The sequence below is a fragment of the Vespa mandarinia genome, chromosome 1, assembly GCF_050613455.1.
Source record: "Vespa mandarinia isolate Hongniang chromosome 1, ASM5061345v1, whole genome shotgun sequence".
Taxonomy (NCBI): Eukaryota; Metazoa; Arthropoda; class Insecta; order Hymenoptera; family Vespidae; genus Vespa; species Vespa mandarinia.
In genome coordinates, this window is record NC_140810.1 from 9,244,878 (window position 1) to 9,269,015 (window position 24,138).

The 24,138-nt window shown below is 27.9% G+C and overlaps 4 protein-coding genes across 10 annotated transcripts; 2 read left to right on the forward strand and 2 right to left on the reverse strand.

Moving 5' to 3' along the window:
• On the forward strand, nucleotides 1–767 carry Sod1 (superoxide dismutase 1). The gene has a single exon (XM_035872575.2). The coding sequence runs from the start codon at nucleotides 215–217 to the stop codon at nucleotides 680–682; it is 468 nt and encodes a 155-aa protein (XP_035728468.1). The 5' UTR covers nucleotides 1–214; the 3' UTR covers nucleotides 683–767.
• A 110-nt stretch (nucleotides 768–877) lies between these two features.
• On the reverse strand, nucleotides 878–2,133 carry LOC118444375 (small ribosomal subunit protein uS8A). Its single transcript, XM_035872576.2, has 4 exons — nucleotides 2,028–2,133; nucleotides 1,365–1,499; nucleotides 1,113–1,278; nucleotides 878–1,013 (listed from the first exon to the last, which is right to left on the reverse strand). Exons 2-4 carry the CDS (start codon nucleotides 1,495–1,497, stop codon nucleotides 920–922), a joined length of 393 nt encoding a protein of 130 aa, XP_035728469.1. The 5' UTR covers nucleotides 1,498–1,499; nucleotides 2,028–2,133; the 3' UTR covers nucleotides 878–919.
• Nucleotides 2,134–2,663: 530 nt separating this feature from the next.
• On the forward strand, nucleotides 2,664–24,070 carry Ubr3 (Ubr3 ubiquitin ligase). Of its 2 annotated transcripts, XM_035872796.2 has the most exons (29): nucleotides 2,664–3,439; nucleotides 4,633–4,846; nucleotides 5,016–5,144; nucleotides 5,218–5,501; nucleotides 5,596–5,840; nucleotides 5,925–6,042; nucleotides 6,173–6,352; nucleotides 6,659–6,885; nucleotides 7,452–7,607; nucleotides 15,687–15,868; nucleotides 15,946–16,085; nucleotides 16,151–16,293; nucleotides 16,367–16,533; nucleotides 16,623–16,866; nucleotides 17,002–17,161; nucleotides 17,263–17,448; nucleotides 17,958–18,110; nucleotides 18,643–18,824; nucleotides 18,898–19,312; nucleotides 19,439–19,584; nucleotides 19,684–19,830; nucleotides 19,906–20,214; nucleotides 20,296–20,524; nucleotides 20,637–20,846; nucleotides 20,910–21,187; nucleotides 21,295–21,642; nucleotides 21,723–21,854; nucleotides 21,954–22,093; nucleotides 22,320–24,070. In XM_035872796.2, exons 1-29 carry the CDS (start codon nucleotides 3,199–3,201, stop codon nucleotides 22,435–22,437), a joined length of 5,823 nt encoding a protein of 1,940 aa, XP_035728689.1. In that variant the 5' UTR covers nucleotides 2,664–3,198; the 3' UTR covers nucleotides 22,438–24,070. The 2 variants fall into 2 exon arrangements, with proteins under 2 accessions (XP_035728689.1, XP_035728690.1); XM_035872797.2 differs by lacking the exon at nucleotides 17,958–18,110.
• Nucleotides 7,717–14,214, reverse strand: orion (chemokine-like protein orion). Of its 6 annotated transcripts, none has more exons than XM_085657474.1 (10): nucleotides 11,949–12,107; nucleotides 10,835–11,002; nucleotides 10,164–10,695; nucleotides 9,861–10,002; nucleotides 9,630–9,770; nucleotides 9,315–9,532; nucleotides 9,020–9,237; nucleotides 8,708–8,946; nucleotides 8,494–8,623; nucleotides 7,717–8,428 (listed from the first exon to the last, which is right to left on the reverse strand). In XM_085657474.1, exons 2-10 carry the CDS (start codon nucleotides 10,873–10,875, stop codon nucleotides 8,089–8,091), a joined length of 2,001 nt encoding a protein of 666 aa, XP_085513600.1. In that variant the 5' UTR covers nucleotides 10,876–11,002; nucleotides 11,949–12,107; the 3' UTR covers nucleotides 7,717–8,088. The 6 variants fall into 6 exon arrangements, with proteins under 6 accessions (XP_085513600.1, XP_085513602.1, XP_085513603.1 ...); XM_085657476.1 differs by having other exon boundaries at nucleotides 11,895–12,030; XM_085657477.1 differs by having other exon boundaries at nucleotides 11,845–11,999.
• Nucleotides 24,071–24,138: the final 68 nt, after the last annotated feature.

Genomic DNA, 24,138 nt, shown 5'->3' on the forward strand with positions numbered 1-24,138 from the left:
CTACTGCGCATAGATTGGACACACGTAATCCATTGAAACCGACACAGTAACATTATCATTTTTCATTATCATCGCGTAACATTCCGTTGTCGAAACAGTTCGCAGTTGTTCGACAATCGTGATTCAGCATTATAAAAAAACATCTTTGCTTTAAAGCGAAATATATATAACGTGGTCTTTTTTGCCTTATTAACTTAATAAAATAACTGCAAATATGCCGGTTAAAGCCGTTTGTGTACTACAAGGCGAATCCATTAAGGGTACTTTATATTTCGAACAAACTAATGAATCTCAACCGGTACAAGTAACCGGAGAAGTTTCTGGACTTAAAAAAGGATTGCACGGATTTCACGTACACGAATTTGGAGATAATACTAACGGCTGTACAAGTGCTGGTGCTCACTTCAATCCTCATGGAAAAGAACATGGTGGTCCATATGATGCTGTACGTCATGTTGGAGATTTGGGAAATATTGAAGCTGGAGATAATGGTGTTGCTAAAATCAACTTAACTGATAAGATTATACAACTTCAAGGAGAACATAACATAATTGGTAGAACCCTTGTTGTTCACGCTGATCCTGATGACCTTGGTAAAGGTGGTCATGAATTGTCGAAGACAACAGGAAATGCAGGAGGTCGTCTCGCGTGTGGTGTAATCGGAATTACAAAATCTGGTTAAATATATCATATTACAAATATGTGGTACAATTATATGTATGGCTTCAAAGATTTAAACAGCTAAATATATCAATATACTCTCATAACTATATCTAAAATCTTTATCCAATTGCCATGAAATTCTTAATAAAAAAAAAGAAACGATTACTGATAATAGGGAATTTATTAAATATTATTCAAAAGATAATAATCAGCATTAATGTTGTAAAGACATTTTATTTACTTAAATAAACAAAAATTAAAAGAAAAATCCAAGAATTTTTCCCCCTAAATGTTTCCTCCTAGCTTCTTCATGATCCATAATGCCGCCACTGGTTGTTAATACGACATATCTATAAAATATAAAATTTGTTTTATTATAGATAACAACTAATGCCAAGTTTTTATTGTCATTTATAAATGAAAGAAAGTAAAAACTTATATTTACTTACCCAAACTGTCTAGATGGTAAAAGATTATTAGTCCATTTTTCTATGTCATTGATTGGTACATCGAATCTTGGGGATATAACTCCACATTTATTTAATCTTCCAGTAAGATTTACAACAACCTTACCACTACGATGATCATCGACAATTTCAAATTCACCAATGTATCCTATGAAATAATATTAGAATCAACAAATACTTGCATATTCATCATCTTAGAAGTAAATCACAATAATTTTGATATATTTTACTCACCATGTTTCATCATTACTCCCAAAAATTTAACAATTACTTTAGAACATGGACGTAGTAATACTTGTCTTTTACCACGCTTTTCTGCATTGTTAATTGATTTTAAAGCATCGCTAAGAACATTCATTCGTACCATGGCTGTCAATATAAAAATATAAACTATTATTATGAGACACAATCCATTATATTAATAGTATATCCATTATATAAATAGTATAAAAGTAATATTTATTCTTATATATTTAATTTAGAAAAGTATAGTGTGTATGTAAAGTACAATTATTTTCTCATCAAAATCTGTGTTTTGAAATGTATTTATGACTTAGTTTCACATAACCTACAATCCATCAATACAGGCATACTTTACTAAATATTATTAAATACAAAAAAGAACATAGCATTTAAATATAAATTATATATAAAATATATATATATATATATTTATATAATATACACATTACATTATGTTGTGGCATATTTTATATAGATATAAGTAATTTAAAAATATATGTTAAGTATCCTTTTACTGGCACTAGTCACTTTACACATTAGTGTCATGTGAATACTATATACAAAATAAAATAATCCCACATAAATTAAAAAATTACGTATTACGATAAATTTACCGATTATTTTTAGTGGATGTATTTCAGAATAAGAGATTACCTGCGATTTATAATTTGTTTATCACAACAACATACACGCTTGCTGTCGAAGGAAAAAGAGAGCTTGCGAATCTACAGGACAGCCTTACTAACGATATACTTTCCCCCAGTATCTAGTATACTATTCCTACTAGTATATTATTCCTTCAATATCTAGTAATTTTATTTTACTTTTTATTTTCCAATTGATAAAACCAATACAATTATAAACAGTTACATTTATTTATATTTAACATTAAATTTTTATAATTGAATTCTTATAATTGTCAAAATTCTCTGTATTAATAGAAAAAAAACTATATATTTATATTCTCAACTATATATATCATTTCTTCAATTTGTTATTAATGAGGCGGGGAAAAAGAAAGAAAAACTAAATAACATCAAAAATATTTAAGAAATATTAGTACATTTAAAAATAATGAAACATATATAATTATTCTTTAACCAATTCAAAGATTGATATATCATATCAACCAATCACAATATAGTATTTTGTCAGAGTTTACATGGAAATCTTGAAGAACTGCAACATTTCTTTGAATCCAATCACTTATCGTTATTAATTCTAGAATACATGATAAGAAAATATATCTGTCGGTAAAGTAGGGGAATATCACGATCGAAATATTGAAGATTGCCGAACGATTCTATGACGAACAAACTACGGTTAACTGGATGAGTGGTGATTGAGTGCTTCTCTCAGCTTCTTTCCTTCCGCAATTGTGGATTTGTCTCAGTTTTTGACGATAACTGATATTAAAGCATTATACGTTACTTGATACGATAAATTTGCGAATCGACAACGATACATAGTTCATAACAATAGTGCACGTTAAAGAGCTGCCTGATATTTTCGTCATGCTGTCAGAATTGGCGAAGGAGACAGAATTGACGGGAGATTCTTGTTGATATGGAGGTTGCCGAGAATTTACTGGTCTGTGTTTTGTCTTTTCTTGGAAGGTTTCTCGGAAGTTTTCACATCAAAAGGTCATCGGAAAGCGTGAATTGCATCACGAGAATTCACGGTGCTATTGGTACCGTAAAATTATAAGGAACGGAGTTGTCTTTCAATCGTTCAACTGCACCTTGTGTACTTTAGTGACCCTTGAATGCCAACACAACGCATTTAATTATTTTATCTTGCTTTGTCAAGAAATATTAATTGCAAAATGGCATCAACTTCCAGTGCTTCGGCACAGGTGTTGATGAATAAAGGAAAACGTGGTGCTGCTGCATATATTCATGCAGAATGTAGCAATCCGACCATTGATGCAGCAGGTCCACCACATTTAAATGAACTCTTGGATATTCTTTTGAATCCCAGTAAACCTATTGATGACTGGGAAACTATCGATTGGTGTAAATGGCTAATGGCAGGTGGCCGTACACCAGATGAATATGCAAATACAGGTCAGAGGGTCGCTTATTTATATTACTAATTTTGTGCTTTAAATATATCATTATAAGCATATGTTGAATATGTTAAGTAAATGTTATAATATTAATTGAATGGAATTAAGTATATTTATGAAATATTCTGTTGTATTGAAGCGATTTTATGATGTTGTATAATGTATATGTAAGATATAAATATAAATTTAGTATATAGAGAAAAAATATATATTATTAATTTTCACATATTACTCGTATAAAATATATATAATTGAATAATTAAAAAAAAAATAGTAGTACTTTATAATTCATATGCCACTTCATTTTATTAATTTGTTATAAATTTGCTGAAAGTTGTGTATTTGGCATCTGTAGAATCTTTTTATCTACAATGTTACAATCGGTATATAAATGAATTGTGACAATTAGTATGTATATATATGAATATCCAATTTGAAGTATTATTTACCTATTTAGAATTTTAATTCTTAATTTATATTATTTTATTATTTATATTATTTTATATACTGTATGAGTACATAAATATACTTTTTAATCTATTCTAAAGTTAAGCTTTGATGTTAATTTTTCAATAGTAATGTTATTATTTGTACTAACAGTAACGTTGAAGTTTTTAATGTTTTAAATTTTAAGTAATATATCAGAATTTTATATCGCATTAAACAATTTCTTAAGTATATACAGGATATCCCTGAAAAAATGAAAAATATTTTAGAGGTGACTTAAATACATCTAAATAATAAAAAAGTTTATAGAAACATATATCCTATTTGATTTTATTTTTGAGTTATAGTGAATTTGATTTTCAAGAAACTTTATCTGCTTACTTTTATAAAAGATGTTTGAAATTACCTCTTTGCATCTAGCCTATAGATGCAAAGCCTATAGATGCAAAGCCTATAGACATTTTATTAATGAATATCTTATTTTCTCTATATATCCAGATATTTGAATTTTTGACATGGAAATTTTTTTAATTCTTTCTCACAGTCTTAACATTGTCAATGGGCATTCTGCACACAATCAATTATAAATAATCCCACAAGTAAAAACAAAGTCAAATAGGACATATGTTTTAATATGTTGAAGCTATCCTTAAAATATTTCCCACTTATTCTGAGATATTTTATATATGTACGTATACATTATACTTTGAGATATTGAAATTCATAAGTATCATTATATTTCAGTACGAACTTATGATAATGCTACTACATGTGGATTAGTGTGGACTCCTAATTTTGTTGCATATCGTTGTCGTACTTGTGGAATATCACCTTGTATGTCTCTTTGTACTGAGTGCTTCAAGAAAGGGAATCATCATCGTCATGATTTTAACATGTTTCTTAGTCAAGCTGGTGGTGCTTGCGATTGTGGTGATGCATCTGTTATGAAAGAGACTGGGTATGTTATTATCAAGATTAAAAATTTATGAATTGAACTGTTCTAAAACTTGAACTCTTGAACTGTTACTAAGCTATTTGATATATTTTAAAGTAGTAAGTAATTGTTATAAATGTTTACAAATTGAAAATTTTTTGAATATAAATAATAATGTGATTCTTATTTACAGTTTCTGTGATAAGCATGGACCAAAAGCTGCTGTTAATAAATCTGCTGCACCTTCAGATTTAATGTGTGTTGCAGAAGCAATGATGCCCAAAATTATTTTGCGTCTTATTCAACATTTAAGAGAAAATTGGTAAGTCAATATTTTTCTAAATATTTTGTTAAATAAATAATTAGAATATTATGAATTACATTTTTGATTTTAGTAAAGTCGGATTACCTAGTATACGAGAATATACAGATTATAGAGTTGCTATACAAGATGCAGATGTTTATTTAACTATGCTTCTTGATTTGAACAATATGGGTGCACTAATGAGGCATGTTATGACAACAGCACTCACTAATCCACAAAAGTATAGAGGTCTTATGGATCCTTCTATCTCTACTGGTCAATCAGAGTATGATAACTATTGTCAAGATAGCAACAAAATATATCAAGATGCTGTGAAATCTTTGCCAAATCCAGAACCACCTGATGAATACAAAGGTATATTATAAAAATTTTTGATAAATAATGTACGCAGTTTTATTATTATTATTAAGTATTGATGTACTAAAATGTCAATTTTTTTAATTTGCAGAATGTGCATCTTTACAAGAACATTTAGAACATACAACCTTTTTGGAAGAATTAATGTTTTGGACTGTTGCCTATGAATTTCCACAAAAATTAGTATGCTTATTATTAAATATGTTACCTGAACCTGATTATAAAGAAGCTTTAACTCGTGCTTTTGTTCTGCACTATAGCAGAATTTCTATGATGTTAGAACGTTCTGCAGACCCAGATACTCTTAGCAATAGGGTTGTGCATGTTAGCGTACAGGTAATTATTATTAATTCTGATATTTTTTTATGGTTCTTTTCAATTCAATTAATTTATAACTGAACTGGTTCCTTTTTATTTTAGTTATTTAGTAATGAAGGTCTTGCATTGAGGATGGTTGACCAATTGAAATTATTACATGTAATGGTTATTTCTTTGAAATATATGATGAGTAAAATATTAATCCAAAATACATTACATGGTATGTATTTTATATAAATATGAAATTATTTATATAGTTTATTTATCCATATATGTTATGTTGTAAAATATCACATTATTAAATTAAATTAATTTATTTTGATTATTCATATTGCTTGTTTATATTGTAGATCCAGATAAAAATTTTCATTATGTTGTTGATTGTGCACGTCAAGTAATGAAAGAACATTGCTACTGGCCTCTTGTATCAGATTTAAATAATGTTCTTTCTCACAAACCTGTTGCTGTAAGATTTATGAGTGATGATACACTTTTGGAAATGTGGTTTGATTTCCTTTCTATGTTTCAAGGTATTAATAATATATTCAATTATCTATTACAACAGAATTTTTGTTTTTATGAACTAATTTATTCTAATCTCTTTTTCGTAAAGTAAGATTCACATTTTCTATGCAATGTAATAAACAAATTTTTTCTTAACAATTTATTGAAATTATTGAAAACCTTGATAATGTTACATAAAAGATAGATTCTTTGATATTATATTATTTAAAAGAGATTTTTGAAGCAGGGACAATCTGTATTCTGTTCAATGTACTTATATTATAAAAAAATTGTTTTATTTAATAAGAGTAATTATATTATGTATATTGTAGGAATGAACGTTAATCAGAGAGAATTAAGTCAACATGTTGAATTTGAACCCAACACATATTATGCAGCATTCAGTGCTGAATTAGAAGCTAGTGCTTATCCAATGTGGGCATTAGTTTCACATCTGCGTGGACCTGAAAGTGCAACTCTTAGTAGAAGAGTTCTTACATTTTGTCTCATAGCTTTGCAAGATTGGTTAGATGGAGTGAATTATACTCATCCTAACGTGGTAATGATACTTTTAAATTATTTTTTAAATTGATAAATGTTTATTGTCTCACGGATGATTGTTTTGCGAAACATTAATTTTTTCGCTACTATAATGACTATAATCGCTATTTACGTATTGGGCGACTAAAGTTGCTCCACATATAATATAATTACTAAAATAGTAAATATGCATTTCTTGATGTATTAATATTTTAACTATAATATATTATTTGTCGTCTTGTTCTTTTATTTTTATTACTATAATTTTAATTTTTATTATCAAAAAAACTTTTCAAGGCATAAAAAGCAAATTCGATTCGCTAGAGACTATCCGCGAGTAAATTGTATACTTATGGCATGCAATCCTGTTCAACAGTGGCGTTTTGGCAGCTAGTTCTGCCGTAACGAAACAGTTAAATTTAACATATGATCCAATTTGATTGGTCTGGATACATTTTTACATTTAAATTGAATTAGATAATGAAATAGCATTGCAAGTATTATTAAATGTAATTATTTTACATAACAGACTAGATAATTGTTTTTAAGTTTAAAATATTAAGTATACTTCATTTTTTGTTTCAGAGTGATAGTCTACAAGTATCATTTCATCTTCCCCTTCATAGATACTTCGCAGTATTTATGTGTCAAGCAGTTAGGCAGCAAGGTGTAACACTTCAAGATTTGTTACCACCCACTGACATGCTTCATCTTCTTATGATGCATCCACTGCGAGTTCAGGTAAGTTTTAATTATTCATATAAAATATGCTTATAAAAGTACTCAATAAAATGAAGAGATTAACTTTATGAAGGTAAGGTTAAAGATATATGTATAAAAAAATATAGAATTAAAAAATAGTATGTCTATTTTACAAAATCAACATGCGTTATAAATAACACATAGTATTTTGTACATGAGTAAACATTGCATAATTTATACTTAAATTATTAAAAAAGAAAAAATTTATAAAACCAACATACACAATATTACTGTTCTTGTTCTTCTTATTATTATTTATACTATTATTTATTCTGTTTATATTTTTTAAAAAGTTGTATACGTACAAAATTAATAGTTTTAAAACAAATTTTTTGAAATAAGGATAAGATAATTCTATTTATATGAATTGGTATTATAAAAGAAAAATAACACTATCATTAAACTACATTTACGATTATTCTAGAGTAATATTAATTATTTAAAAAAATTTTAATACAAATTAGTTGAGTACTGCTGTTATTTCATTATATGTTTCAATAACGGGTGGTGAAGGTGGCAGGTCAGTATGTAGATGTGGAGCAAAATTATACGTTATTAATTTTAAAGCAAGAAATCCTCCAGAGCCTGACCTACCCTTATGAAAAATCCCAGCACCTGCTATAGGTATTGATGGGTTTGGCTCCACTGGTTGAATGTCTAAAAATGGTATAGTACTCTGTGCAGCATCTTTTTCGCGATCACTAGGAGCGAAGTTTAGATATTGATTTACATCCGAATCAGAGACATGTTGTAACTCTGAATGAATTGGAATATCTGGATTCTTGAGTTTTAATTCCCTCCTAGAATAGCTGAGATATAAATAGATATTCTTTGCAATAAATAGTATCTAGAAAATCTAATTTACCTTTCAGTAATGTCATTACTTATCCAATAACTTTTCTGTAATGGTTGTATCAATTTGCCTGTTGTGAAATTGAATGGAGTTACCATTATCTCCAAGTTTAAGCGAGTACCAATCATACGTAGTTTTATGCCTAAAAATGTTTAATAAAATAAAATTATTAAAGATAGAAATATATAGCAGGTGATAAAAGACACTTAAATTTAATATAAAATACCCGTTAAAAGATGATTTTCAGGAGATTTTAAATCATCCATATCGATTGCTCGTTTTTCCCAGACTATAGTATGATAATCAATCCCATTCTTAACATCAGAATCATAAACAGTATATGTATCTATTGGCTTCCATGTAACAGTAGTTGAATTTATATCTCCGCGTGAAAGCAGTTCTCCTTCTTGAATTTGAATATGTATTATTTGGTTTAATTTAGTTAATTTGATTCCTGTTATTACTCTACAAATTTAAATATAATCAATTTATGAATTTGTATATAGAGTATTTATACAAGAATAAGGAATGACATTACCTGTTATTTTTAATATCTGCCATAACTGGCCGTAAATTAAAATATCGATCTGACCTTGAATTATGATCATCACAATAACAAAAACAATAACTGCAATGCCAAAATAGCCAACGCCACCAGCTATCAATTTTAGTAAGAGATTTTTGACAAGTCTGTTTTTGTCCATATATTTTACCATTTTCATATTCTATGTACTCATATCGTCTTGAACTAGCTTTCTACTTAATCACAGAAAAAAAAAAGAAATCGTATGTATTCGATAAATAGTTTGAAGAAAAGTAACAAATGCACATACCGAAGGACAAATCCACATATCAGAGTCAATGTATTCACAATTTACAAGTTTACCACCACATGTTCGTTGTTGTGCACAGAATTGATTGTCATAACATCCATGAACTTTTGCATATCCATAGTAAGCACAGTTTTCTCTACATGTAGATTCACTATTCATATCAACTTCATTAACAATATATCCTTGAAATAATTGTTTTAGCTCCATATATGTCTTGTCTAGAGAGAGAAAAAAACGTATATTTAATAATTTATTTACCAGTTTAAAACAGTGTTGTTATAATTTTTATTAAAATAATATAATTATTGGATGTACCCGACTCATGTTTAGTTGGATCACATCTCCAAAATTCCTGAGGAGCAAAAGCCATTGCAGTTTTTACTGCCCTTAATACTTCCGATGTTCTTTCAGCATATTGTTGCTTTAATAATTCCAATTCTTCATTAAAATTTGAACCTAAAGTATAATGAGTTGAAATATATATTTTAAATCAAATAAGTAGTAAATGTTTTAAATAACTCATATTTTTATGAAAGAAAGATATACCATTGATATATAATCGTAACAACATATAAGAAAATTGCATCATTGTATATCCTTTAATTTCTGTAAGTGCAATAGCATTGTACAAATTGAATAGTAATTGTTGTGGAGATTGTCGTTCACTACAGATTTGAGATGAAGCTTCCTGCATATATACAGAAAGAAAGATTCATATCACCAAAAATAGCTTATAATAATACGTTCTTCATAATTTAAAGTTTTAGTATTATTATATACATATAAATAGTTCATATAGGAATGCCTTTATAAAACGTTTCCTAACATCAGTTGCATTAAACACACTACCTGATAAGCTGAAATGAATAATTTTTGGTTCACAATATAGTCAGCTATACGCTGTAGTGCTTTAGGTATTGATGCATTTGGTTCGTTTAAAATAATGTTTGCAAAATTTGTTAGTCGTTTCATATTAACTGTTATATTTAGATCCACAACTTCATGTTGCATCTCTCTAAATATCATGTACAATTCATTTATGCCTGTTGTTTCTTGTTGTGTTCTTGCCCAAATCCATAATGAATTTAAAGAATTTAAATGAATCTGACGATTATTTGGAAATAACTGTTCAATGTAATTACAAAAGTTTTTATAAAATTTTATAATATATAAATATACATCATAATCTTTAGCTAAAGTCCATTTAGGATTATCCAATTCCTTTTTCAATGTTACTTCAAGCTCAAGCAATTCATTTCTTAACTCGTCAATCAAAGAGATGTCATTTTTACTGTCACTTTTTATTGTCCATATTCCGATCAAAAAAAGCGAGCATATCAATAACTTTAACAGAATCATTTTTTCCTCTTTCTCGTAGCTTCTTTGGTTTTACAACAGACCACAATTCACAATGATTTTTTAATAATACTGACTAAACTCTTACATAAAAATTTTCAATTAGAGGTCTCGAAAGCGCGGAAGACTTCCAAGGTTCAAATACTGTTGTTAGTATTACATACCCCAGATGGAAAATAAAGGTCACTACGTGATAGTTATACATCGGCGATCATTTGTCGATCTTTCATGGTAGTTAAAATCGATAAAATCTAACTACTTCCTGTTTAACAATGTTCATATAAAATAAGAATATATATTCAAATTTCTTTCCGTGACGTTTACTTCTTCTACTGTAAAATTAAAGCAGTCATATAATTACGGAATTATGCGCAATAAAAAATTTGAAAAGAGTTCTTAATTCTCAAGCTAAATGTGCAAAATAAAGAAAGAATCCTTATAGAGACACGTGATAAATCTTTCGAGTATACATATATTTAAATAACTGTTATTAGATTGTTAGGACATTCAAAGTCGATCGTTGTCAAAAATTAAATATTTTAACAAATATTAAATCTTATACTGATATTATTATGTTCAAATATTTAGTAACACATCTGTTAATTTCATAATCATTAATCATAATTAATAGAACTTTAAATAATCAACGAAGATATCTTATGTTTATTCGAATTGTAAGATTCATTTATACGAAAGATGCGAATTATATAATTACGATCGCATTTTTGTCTACAATATGTACGATTTCGTAAGCGATATTTTAATAGTTAAATTTAATAGTTTAATTTAAAGCAAAATAATCATATTAACATACATTTCAAGTATGAGTAACAAGGAATTTAGTTATTTTCTACAACATTCAACTTAAAATAACAGGTAAAATATTATACAAGTATTGTCACTCTATTAAAGAGATAAAGATTTTACTCATGTTTGACGACTTATGAATGCATAAACGTTTATAAAACACAAGAAATGAGAGAATGTTAGCATTCTTTGCGCTTTATCATATAGTTTTCTTTTTATTTTTATTATATAAAGGAAGAAATATGTTGACTTTCACGATTGTTATATCTCACATTTATTTTTTATTTTTTTAAAGCTGAAATTTCACGAGGAATCTTGAAAAAGAAAAAATGAAACGGTTTATCAATTACTTTACAAGCATACTTGCTTTTTAAAAGTCTTATTTAATTGCACATTAAACTTATTTGCGATATTTACGTATTCTAGTATTTTTAATTTTTCTAGAAAATGACTGATAATATGTGTAAATACTTCTTCACGAAAGATTCACGAACACTCCTTTCAAATATTTTAAACTCGACTGGAAGATTTCTTTTTACTTCTCATCGTTTCACTCTACCCCTACTTCTCGAGTAAGTAATGTTGTGTCCTGCGCATGTCCCTCATACCGTTCTCATTCTTTCTCTTTCTACTTCGTTAACTACGTTGCATGGATACAGTTTGAATCAAAAATTGTACACATTGGAATCGTACATAGAACTTGAATATTTTCTAGTTCAATTAGCGATTCGAAATCGTTGTGTAAGATGTTTTGATTATTGATGTGCAAGATGATTGAACGAGTTCCAAAGATCAAAGTCGCTTTATCTTTTTTCTTTTTTTCTTTCTTTTCTATTTTACAGTATAAATAGAGTAACATATACAACAGGTTTTTAGGAGTAGTGAAAGGTTTTATAGTTAAAAATCATTCACTTTTTTTTATAAGTCGTTTTGTATTGTCATTATTTGTTTTTAGTATCTTAGATTTAAATGGCTTCTATTTTAATAGAATACGTATATAATATCGTTTTTACTTTATACGTTTATATATGAACTTATATCGCTTCTTTAATCGGATATATTATATAAATTAATTATTTGATTCTTTTATTTAATATTTGAGTTTTTTGTCTTTTGCTTAAGTTACAACGAAGTAAATTGTGGTAAATATAATTAATTGCAAAATCTGCAGATTGATTGTTTACTATTCACTCATATGAAAACATTTTTATCATGTAATATATCACAAAGTTTTGATAAACATTGATATGTGTAGATATTTCCATGACGTTTCACCAATTTATTTATTATAATTCGTCGAATAATGAGCGATATACTCTTCAATATCTGATGACTTGTTCATGTGATACGTAATACGACCAGGGATTATCAGAGTCGATTGAGTGACAGGATATTCGTTCATTTGTCGATCTTTTATGGTAGTTAAAATTGATGAAATCTAGTCACTTCCTGTCTAACAATATTTGTATGAAATAAGAATATATATTCTCCGATTTTATATTTGGTTTACATCGCTCATGCGATAATAATCGAATCATTTCATTGTTATACGAATGTATTTATACATTTTATTGGGTTGGCAACTAAGTGATTGCAGATTTTGTTGTTTCCTTCTTATTTGAAATCCGCAATCACTTAGTTGCCAACACAATAATTTCAAAATTAAAGCCTGATGATACCACGGGTAAAATACTTTGAATTTACAAATATTTATTTTTTTAATGCGCATATCGCTCTCAAATAATAAACAATTTAATGTCGTTTAAAAAACTTATTAAAAAAATTTTAGTATTATAATTATCAAATTTTGAAAGTTTCTCCTACACCATCAAAATATACTTCATTCATCAAAAATAGCACGAAGAAACGTGCGCTATTTCTTGTGGACTTACCTTCATTTGATTTGAGAAAGAGATGATAATACTTCTATTGTATAGCTGTGATTCAGTCGGAACGACTAAACGATGAAGTGTTTTTAATACATCCGGAAGAGCACCTAGACCAGGCGAGATACTGGCTTTTGCAAAATCTTCGAGCGTAAATCTTTCGTATGTTTCAGGCGCTGTAGCATACTTCACAAATACATCGTAAAGGTCATTGATCTGACCGACGTAGTGATCAAAATCACGAAAATTTTCTTCCATAGATAACTTCTTTGGTAAATTAGACATAAGTTGCTCTAATACTTTCTGTGTTCTAGCCTGCGTCCTTTCCTCGTAAATATCAAGTTTATGCGACACCTCGTTTATGCGATTTTTTAGTACCTTCTCCATTCTCTTTACAAATACAATATTATCTTCCGCACCGGGTACAGTATCTGCGATAATATCCAAAGTTTGGAGCAAATTATGTATAGTTTCTTGGCCAAATCTAAGTATTTCGCCGATGTCACCAAAGGTGAAGTCTCCTAAGCTATCATTTGGTTGAAAATGAAAGGATATTAAAATAATCAAAATCATTGAAACCACTTCTCCACACCATTTTCTCGTCATTTTTGAACAGTTCTCTGTGATAATCTTTTGCAACTCTTCGCAAATGGTAATAAAGTTCTTATTTTCTTCCTTCCAATTTTTTTCTTTGAATTTTAAACCGATATATCATACACTTTTCAAAGTTAATAAATGAAATGGTGCAAGATAGCATGAAGGTTTTTAAAAAAGAAAGAAGAAAAGAGAAGAGAACATGACATAGCTTACGTTGAAAGGACCGTTGCGACTGACGCGTTGCGACCTCGTGCGTGATTCAGTCTTCCTAAACTACTTCGGATTGGTGGACATATTGAGAGATTATTATATTGGGTTGTTCAGAAAGTTCATAGCGTTTTGAACAGATGTTACTAAAGCTTTTAATGGTCGTCATTTGTTGTATTTAAATATAACTTCAAAAGCGATAATTCTGAAAATTATATTTAACAAAGCAATAAAATATATTGTAATAACGCTAAAAGATGAAAAATAGGAAATTGCATTTTCCGCATTTAATGTTCTTTTACTATCGTAAGAATAAAACTGCTATTGAGACGAAGAAGAAGATATGTACGGTTTATGAAAATGATGCTATTGGTAAAAGTACGGTATACAAGCGGTTTTCATATCTCAAAACCGGTAATTTTTGTTTGGAAAATGCTCTGACTGATCATCGGTCATTAAAAACAATGAAATAAAGAAATTAATCGAAAATAACCCATGATATTCTACTTAAGACATTGCGGAAGTATTGAAAATATCAAATAGTACCATATATGAATGTTTGAAATGACTTGAATACATCAATCATTATGATGTATGGGTGCCTTGATAAAAAAAACTTAATGGATAATATTTTTGTGTGAAATTCATTATTAAAATATAATGAAAATCGTCCATTTTTGAAATTGATAATTAAAGGGGATGAAAAATGAATTCTGTACAACAAAGGACAAAAGATGAATTACACTTGAAAAGAATTAAGCTATGTATTCGGTAGGATTATAAAGGAATTATTTATTATAAACTATTGAAAAACAAAGAAATCCTTAATTCTCATAAATACTGTCTTTAGTTGAATCTATTACATGAGAAAATGAAAGAAAACAGTCAGAATTGATTAATAAGAAGAGTATTATTTTTCAGCAAGACACTAGATCGCTTGTATGGATGATCTTTTATCTTATCGATATAATACTATCCAATTATTACTTATTAATCTTCTTCCAAAACTTTTTTTCCGATAATGGATCCTTATAAAACTTTTTAAATGATAAAAAATTCAATATATTAATGATTTACAAAAACCACTTGGAATAATTCATTTTTGTAAAAAATTCAAAGTTTTTTGAGAAAGGAATTGTAAAGTACCTGAAAAATGGCGAAAAGTCATTGAAGGAAATAATGAATAAAATATTTATTTTCCACGAATATATCAATTGAATTTTTCTTAAATTTTGTTAAAAAATTTCCAAACTCAATATTATTAGATTTCAAGGAAATGAAAATAACGTGTTATTTTCTTATTTTTGTTTAGAAGTATTTTAATGTAGGATTGAATGAGAAGAATTTTATGTTCTTTTTTCGTGATTTAAGGAATAGGTGGACTATTTGAAATATACCTTTCTAAAGCTTTCAATGGAAATATTTTTAATTGTCAATTGAAATAAATTTAAAAAATTACTTACCAAATAAGAATTATATATAAATTATAATATTTAAACATAAAATTATCTCCTTTTAGGTAGCATTTTCTGAAATTTTAAATGGATTATGGGTACGTAATGGACTGCAAATAAAAGGACAAGCTATGACATATATTCAGTGTAATTTCTGCAATTCAATGGTTGATGCAGATTTATATTTATTACAAATCTGTGCAACAAAACTACAGCCAGATGTTTTTCTAAAAACTGTTATTGAAAAGTAAGTACTTTTTTCCAAAATTGATAATTATTTCTGTATAAACATACTATATAATATGATATTTGTTATTCACATAGATTTCATGTACGAGAATGGATGAGTCTGAGTTTATATCATGCACCTCAAAATGAATATTTAGAAGGTGAACATGACACTCTTATGTTAGAAAGCTGTTTAACATTTTTGGCAACTCTAGTTAATGTACGAACGAATTTAGGTGTGTATATATTGTTATTATTAAGTATGTAGTACTTCTGTTATATTTGTGTAAATTATCTTCAGGTTTGTCTGACCCTGAAATGTCCTGTCTTGAAATGGTTACTTTATTATGTATGGGAGATAAAACTCATAGTCAGTTAATGGAATTAATGCCAGAACGGTGTGGCACTACACAGAATAGAGATTTTGAATCCGTTTTAGCTGAAGTATGTCTTTGTTATTTTTATATAGTTTTTAATATATTATTTCTTTTTCTATTTGTATATAATTACTTTATAGGTAGCACAATATCGAGCTCCAAATCTTGAAGCTAGTGGATATATGCAGCAAGGCATGTATGGTCCTAAACCACGAGTTTGGGATGAATTATTCGATCCATTACATGTTTTACTAAGGGCTGTTCATCGAAGAGATTTTCAAATATCTATGGATCGTTTTACTGAATAGTAAGCTTAAAAATGTAGTAATGTGAAGCATATGAACAGAATGATAAAATTTATATACAAATATATACATAATCTAATATATTATTTAGTGTAAAGCAATCAGGTAAATTAAAAAATAATGCAACACCGTGGCCACCTTTTCGATATCCTGCACCAGTTTCACCAGACTATGAAGATCCACGTCTTGTCCTACGTACAAGAGTATTCCATGCTATGATATTTATAATATTATATAAGGCTGTGAATGGACATAATATATCAGAGCATGTTATGGCATTAGCCATTTATCTTCTAGAAATGGCAGTTGTTACTGCAGAATTACCTAATAAGTCTGTAAGTAGCAACATTTTATTTTAGTAATTATTAACAAATTTAATAACAAAATTTTTAGTTTTATAGTTATATAAAAACTTTTATTTTAATAGTTATATAAAAAGCTACTTAATTTTATTTCACTTGATTATATAGATCAACCCTTTATGTCAGTATATGGGTGCTAGTTCAATTCGTACGATTAAAGATATGGACTTAGCAAGCTGGTATGAAAATGATAATTTATCAGAAAACTTGAGGACTGTGATACCTCAAGTAATTCTAGTCCAAGAGCCAGAACCAAATAGTTCAGATAGTAAGAGTAATTTTCTTTGAATAAATTTTTAGAATATATTATTAAATAATAATTGTTTAGTTATATACATAAAGTATGTAACATTTATGCATGTATTTTAGGTGAATTTGAATGGGAAATTCAAGGTGAAGCAACTGAAGTTACTACTACTTTAATGTTAAATGATGGATCTGAAGAAGGTTCATTGGAAGTATTGGCTCTACCATCAGTAGAACCAATTAATGATAATAATGATATATTAACCACTGTAAATGTTGGTTCTCTTCCAGCTTTACCACCAGCAAGTGGTAAGTTATAATTTGTACTTTTTAGACAGAAGGGAAGGGAATCTTAAGAAATGATTTGGTAAATATACTCCTTTGTAATAAATATTAAAAACATTTAAATCTGACCTTAGTACCTAAATATGTTATAACATTAAATTTTGTACATTATTTGAGAGATTGACAATATGCGTGAATGTGAACATTCAATTTGACCCTCTGATATTCTAACCAGACTACCAAAGATCCCCTTTAACCATGTTTAATTTTAAATGTACTTTATTAAGTTTATCTTTACATAGACAAATAATATTTTCATATTTTGTATAAATTATATGGATTTTATTATAAATTTACGTATTAAATTTATAATTTTATATGAAAAATTTAAGATAAGAGTAGCAAAAGCTGTAAAAAATAATAATTTGAAATAATAGTTATTTGGTAATATTACATAGCATCAGAAATAGCTTAGAAATATTACTCACTTTAGAAAATAGCCGTTTTGCATATTTTTTTTTCTTATATTTTAGTCGACTTTGACATGGCAATTATACCTGAAGATGGAATTGTTGCTATACAACATGGTAACATTGAAGGTGATTTAATGCCTCTACAAAGAGCTTTACTACCATCCACTGAAGAATCCATGGCCCTTGCCCTTGAATCACCTCCTTCACCAAATAGTATGTTATTTTTAATTGTATCCACTCTGTCACAATTCTCTATCCTTGCTATAATAATTTATAATTCACGAGAATTATTACAAGAGAATTATTACTTTTTATTTTTAAATAACAACAGAAAATCCTTTTTAACACTTTATTGTCCATTCTTATATCTAGGTAAATAGTATATAACTTAGCATTTCAAAAGTATCTACTAAAACATTCCTTCTACAAAAGTGTTGACTTTTAACAGAATCTCAAAGTTTTTTGATAAAATCCCAAATATTATATGAAAATATGTATCCTGTAAAAATCCAATTTTATACATGTTTAGTTAATAATTAGTAGCAAACTTATTTATATTTGTAATTTTTAATTAATCAGCAGTTTCTGCAATAATTAGAATTTACTTTAACTAGACAAATATGAAATATATATTATATATCATTTTTTTTAATAAATTTCACATTTACATGGCATTAGGATATTCATTTTTAGTTTCATTTATGTTACATGCAATAAAAAATAATTTTTATTTAATTATAACTAGATACAGTTGGTGGACAGCCTGCATTACCGCCTGTACCTCAACGTCCTGCTGTTATGGCTGGTAACGAAATAATTAGTACACAAACAATGTATTCACGACTTAATACTACTGGACCAACAACGACGGACATTGTTCCATCAACATCAAACATGCATAAGCATTGCAAGCGAAGAGAACCTCAAGTAAGTGTCATTTTACTGATATTGTTAATTTATTTTTCTCTTATACTTGATACTAATATAAATTCTTTACTAGGTTGGGCCACAAACTGTGAAAGTAGGAGAAAGCATAATTTCATTGCTTTTGAAATTACATTCTCAATTATCAGGAGTACCAGATAGTTATAATCCTGACCAAAGTGTAATGGTAGATAGTGAAGCAAGTAGTAGCACTGCTGCACCAGCAAAAGAATCTAGGATTGGTGATGGCCCATTCTTTATTTCACAACTTCTTAAAAAAATAACAATTTTAGATCCTATGTGTAGAGATACTATTATAGAAAGCAGAAATAAATTATGGCCACGTATGCAAGATTGTGAGGATGAACAACGTGAAAGAGAACATCGAGAAAGAGAAGAAAGGCGTAAAAGAGCAAAAGAAAGGCAACAAAAACTTATGGCAGAATTTGCCAATAAACAAAAACAATTTATGGAAAAAGCAATGAAAACGGGTAAGATTTATCCTTCAAAAACAAAGAAAGATTATTTTCTTGCAATTAATATTCATGAAATATTATGACATGAAATTGTTCTATCTTATTTATTATTATTCTTTCATATTCATATTAAATATACAGATGAAGCAGGTGTATCAGGAATGGATTGGGATCAAGAGGATGATACAACAAAATTGACTAGACAAAAGGAATATGATTGTGTAATATGTAATCAAACTACACCAAGTAGTGAAGACAAACCCATGGGTCTAGTTGTACTAGTACAGGTAATGTATGATATATAAATTTCTTTATTAAATTTTTTATTATTGAATATATATATAATACGAAAGGATCTTCTTCATTTAATATTAATTTAATTATAGGCAACTAGTGTTATTGGTCACGGCAGAAAACGATTAGACAGACTTATTTTGCCTACATCTGATGAAGATCCACCTATACCAAAAGGTGACACACATGGTGCTCATTTTGATCATAGAATAGATGAATTAAATCGACATTTCGATACGGTAAATCATTTGAATTGTGTATATAAATTTAAAAATAAAAAACATTATAATATAAATTTAATTTAAATATTACAGTTTTCATGGTTACTATCTGTTAATTTGGGTTGGGAAGGAGGTGTTCATGTACAGACATGTGGTCATCATTTACATTTAGATTGTTTAAAATCTTATTTGCAATCATTACAAAGTCAACAAAGGCAACCAAGTCTAGCAGTTGATACAGGCGAATATTTCTGCCCGCTTTGTCGACAATTAGCTAACTCAGTTTTGCCATTATCACCTCAATTAGGAGAATGTGCAGCAGTAGTACGATCTTATCAAGCCTCTCCAGCAATAATACTTTCAGAATTAAATAATCTTTTAAAAGAGATACAACGAAATCCAGTAAGTGTTAATTTATTATAAGTTTTTTTATAGAAATTTTCGGTAAATTTAACATCTTTAATAATCATTCCATAATTTTAGGTCTCATCAAATTTAGCTGTAGCAATGGGAAAAGCCATGGAAGATATGACAAGTTGCACATATTTAAAATATAAGCAAAAGAACTGTTCTCCTAGTCACCAAAGCTTGTTCCTTTTTGTAACTTCTATAGCCAGAACTAATTTTGAGGTTGAACTCGTACAACGTGGTGGATCGTTATATGTTCCTTCGCCTAATTCTATACCTTTAACACCAAAACGTGATTGTATTGGTATGATTGGTTGATAATATTCATTATTTTTTAAAAATAGCTCCATATAAACGTATTATACAATTATGTACTATTTATATATCTTCTTAATTATCGCCTACTGTAATTCCAGTTGCTCTACTTCATGTTCTTGCAATGCACGCAAAAGTACTAACAACATGGCCAGTACATCATACTTGGCAGCAACTATCAGGCATACCTGCAGAACCATGTGCACCACTTGCATTAACGCCACATGAAAGAGAAGTTCCATTGTTACTCAGAGATCCAACTGCTCTTCTTATACAATTTATATTACTACTTCCACTACACTTGGATCAAGGTAAATTGTATAAAACCATATTGCATAATTTTTTCATCTTATTATATTGTAATTAATTTTCAGCTTACTTCTCGAGCGTTGTGAAAGTTATATACAACTTGCTATACTATCAAGTCATAGTGCAGATAAGCTGTGATCTTTTACAAGCAGAAAGAAATACAATTTTAAGAAGAGGCCAGTGTGGTGAATGTACCGCCACTTCTTTAGAGATTATATTGTGCAGAGTAATTGAGTATTTTAGTGACAGTGATCTTTATCGTACAGACGAAGCTATTCATAAACCATCAACTTCATCTTCTGTATCTTATGCCAGAGTTAAAACACATTGGATTGAACGACAGGTAAGTTGGGAACATTATTTAAAAATATTATACATTATTATACAATTATTTAAAAACATAGATACATTTGAATTTGGTTCTTTTCATATTTATCATGTTTCTTTCAGATACAGTCTTTATGCTTACCATTTTTAAGAGTGGCTGCATTACTCCGTTATCATCTATATGAACAACCATTGCCTTTTGTTAGGTCACGCCAATTTGAATTTGTCAAATTAGTGTATTATTTAGAATTAGTGGCAGAAGGTATGGATTGGGATAATTTCAATTCAACAGTGGCACTAAATTGGCAAGATGTAGATGCAAGTATTTCGGTTCCTCGTTTATGGTGCGATCAGTTACTTGCTTTTGTTAATAGAAGTGATGCAGCTAGAAATTTAATAAAGGAACAGCATGTATCTTGGCAAATACCAAAACTGCTCAATCTTCCAAGAGAATATGAAAAAATCTTTACGGTAAATAATATGCATCTGTAATGTATTATATTATTATTTTTTGTTTCTGTGAATTCATAAATTAATAATTTCTTTTTTAGTATTATCATGAACGGCAATGTCGTCAATGTCATTCAGTTCCTCAAGAAATTAGTATTTGTTTATTATGTGGTGCTATCGTTTGCCTAAAGCAGAATTGTTGTAAACAGATGAATGTGTGTGAAGCTGTTCAGGTATATTTATTTTTATTTTCTTAACTGATATTATTATCAATTAACACTAAAACGATCATATGATTTTTTAAATTCACATATATAAATACTTATTTATAGCATTCAATTGATTGTGGCGGCGGAACTGGCATATATTTAGTGGTAACATCAACTTATATTATTGTAATTAGAGGTCGAAGAGCTTGTCCATGGGGATCTTTATATCTTGATGCATTTGCAGAAGAAGACAGAGATCTAAAGTAAGTATTAGTGTAGATAATTTTATTATTTTTTAGTACTTTTTGAGATTTTATTATACATTTTACTTAGATACTTTTCTAAATAATTTAATTGTATCTTTATAATTGCCATAAAGTAAAGTTAAATTTTTCTCATTTATGTAGTTTGTGGTAATAATATATATAAACATTTTATAAAGGTTTATTTAAAAAGTTAATATAATATAATTTATCCTTATTTTTATAGACGAGGTAAGCCTTTGTATCTTAGCCAAGATAGGTATCGATTATTGGAACAGCAATGGCTAGCTCATAGATTTGATCACACGAAAAAAACATGGGTCTGGCATCGTGATTCTCTGTGACCTTCCATAGTACTGAATGCTCATAAATTTGAAATGAAGTCAAGACTCATTTAACTTGTTTATTATTATGCAATCTCTCGTTAACGATAACAGCGCTTAATGAATAAACAGGTTGTTCAAATACTTTACGAATATTATATTTATTATGATGCAATTGATAAGTAGGCATGACAATGAATGAAAGTATTATCCTACAATGGACACTGAACTAAATTGTCTATAGTCACAATTCTTGAATAATTATATCGAAGGCGTATGTTTGAAATCGACCATTGTATATTTTATTTAAATATATATAAATATTATGTCCTAATAAGAGGAGAGTACTTATCTAGCATCTAGTGTTTGTACTTTATAGAAGATGGATAAAATTTTAAGTGACAATAGCAATTTAGAAAAGAAGATAAATATTAAAATTTGTCCGAATAATTATTTGTGCAAACAAATTATGAAATGTTTAATTAATAAGACTTATATTTGCATCTTCTTGGTTATAATATTCATAGGCAAATCTATTACATTTGACTTCTCTAAATGCAATGCATGTTTTCCGAATCATATTATTGGACTAATATATAAATAAATTTGATATAAGCTAGATTAATATTACGAATACATTTTATATTTGGTTATATCATAAAGAATATAAATCATTGAGTTTTTCCAAATTAATGATAAAGAACATAAGAAACAAAACATTCTAAAATGTATTGTGTTATAAACGCGATGAAATTAAAAATTAATGTCTTTTCTTTAGGTATTTTTTATAGTTTATATACATTATAATTGATACTATCAAAATTAATTATTTTATATTGGATATATACAAATGAAAAAATTAATTTGATAATTTAAATATAATTCTATGGTTGAAGGTATAGTTTAACTTTTGTAAGAGAATTGATTTATTTAAAAAGTTTCTCTTATTAATTTTGTATTTTGAAGATTTACTGAGAAATGTTGTTGTTTATTCACTTATTAATTTAATATTGTGTCTTATATCGGATTGTTAAGAATTGTTTAATTTTTATTATGTAATAAAAAAATATAATCATAATTTATAATATAATAGGTTTCTTGTTTAAGATGCAGATAAGAAAGAATGTAACAATAAATAATGATTATTATAAATATTTGTTTGCGCAATAATAATTTGCTTCATATTGATGATTCAATGAAAATTAATGTAAAATTTAAATTATAATTAGAAATATATTAATATATGTCAGAAAAGAAACGTTATAAGAACGATACCTTACATTAAACTTAGTGATCAATATGTGTATACGGTATTTTTACGATAATAAGGATCCTAACACTGAGATAAATAACATATACAAATGATTTGCTGATTAAAGTGCTGCGTAGTGCTGTTACTATAAGAATTGCTTCTTTTACAATAGATATTCATAATCTGTAAATATGTAATAATTATAGGATATTGCATATTGCATTATTAGTCAATGCTCAAAATCAGATGATCTGTACATAATTAATAATTATTTTTAGGAATCTTTCTGCTTATAATATAAGAATATACAATAAAGCATTATACAAAAAACTGAAAATTTATTAGTAATGGCAATTATAAATCATGTTTAATGTATAAATACAAATGATTCTATTAAAAATACTAACATTTATTATTTTATCCTTTCAATGTTTCTTTACAACAGTTCTAATAATATAGCGAAAAAATAT

What these genes read in the sequence shown, in the direction of transcription:
- Sod1 (XM_035872575.2), top strand. Translation starts at nt 215, where the DNA reads ATGCCGGTTAAAGCCGTTTGTGTACTACAAGGCGAATCCATTAAGGGT.
- LOC118444375 (XM_035872576.2), bottom strand. Translation starts at nt 1,497, where the DNA reads ATGGTACGAATGAATGTTCTTAGCGATGCTTTAAAATCAATTAACAAT. An exon ending in GGGAGTAATGATGAAACATG is followed by an intron (nt 1,279 to 1,364) that starts GTGAGTAAAATA and finishes ATTATTTCATAG; the next exon opens with GATACATTGGTGAATTTGAA. An exon ending in TTACCATCTAGACAGTTTGG is followed by an intron (nt 1,014 to 1,112) that starts GTAAGTAAATAT and finishes TATATTTTATAG; the next exon opens with ATATGTCGTATTAACAACCA.
- Ubr3 (XM_035872796.2), top strand. Translation starts at nt 3,199, where the DNA reads ATGGCATCAACTTCCAGTGCTTCGGCACAGGTGTTGATGAATAAAGGA. An exon ending in TAAATCGACATTTCGATACG is followed by an intron (nt 19,831 to 19,905) that starts GTAAATCATTTG and finishes TAAATATTACAG; the next exon opens with TTTTCATGGTTACTATCTGT. An exon ending in CACATTGGATTGAACGACAG is followed by an intron (nt 21,188 to 21,294) that starts GTAAGTTGGGAA and finishes TGTTTCTTTCAG; the next exon opens with ATACAGTCTTTATGCTTACC.
- orion (XM_035872799.2), bottom strand. Translation starts at nt 13,969, where the DNA reads ATGACGAGAAAATGGTGTGGAGAAGTGGTTTCAATGATTTTGATTATT. An exon ending in GTTACGATTATATATCAATG is followed by an intron (nt 9,771 to 9,860) that starts GTATATCTTTCT and finishes ATTATACTTTAG; the next exon opens with GTTCAAATTTTAATGAAGAA. An exon ending in TCCAACTAAACATGAGTCGG is followed by an intron (nt 9,533 to 9,629) that starts GTACATCCAATA and finishes TTCTCTCTCTAG; the next exon opens with ACAAGACATATATGGAGCTA.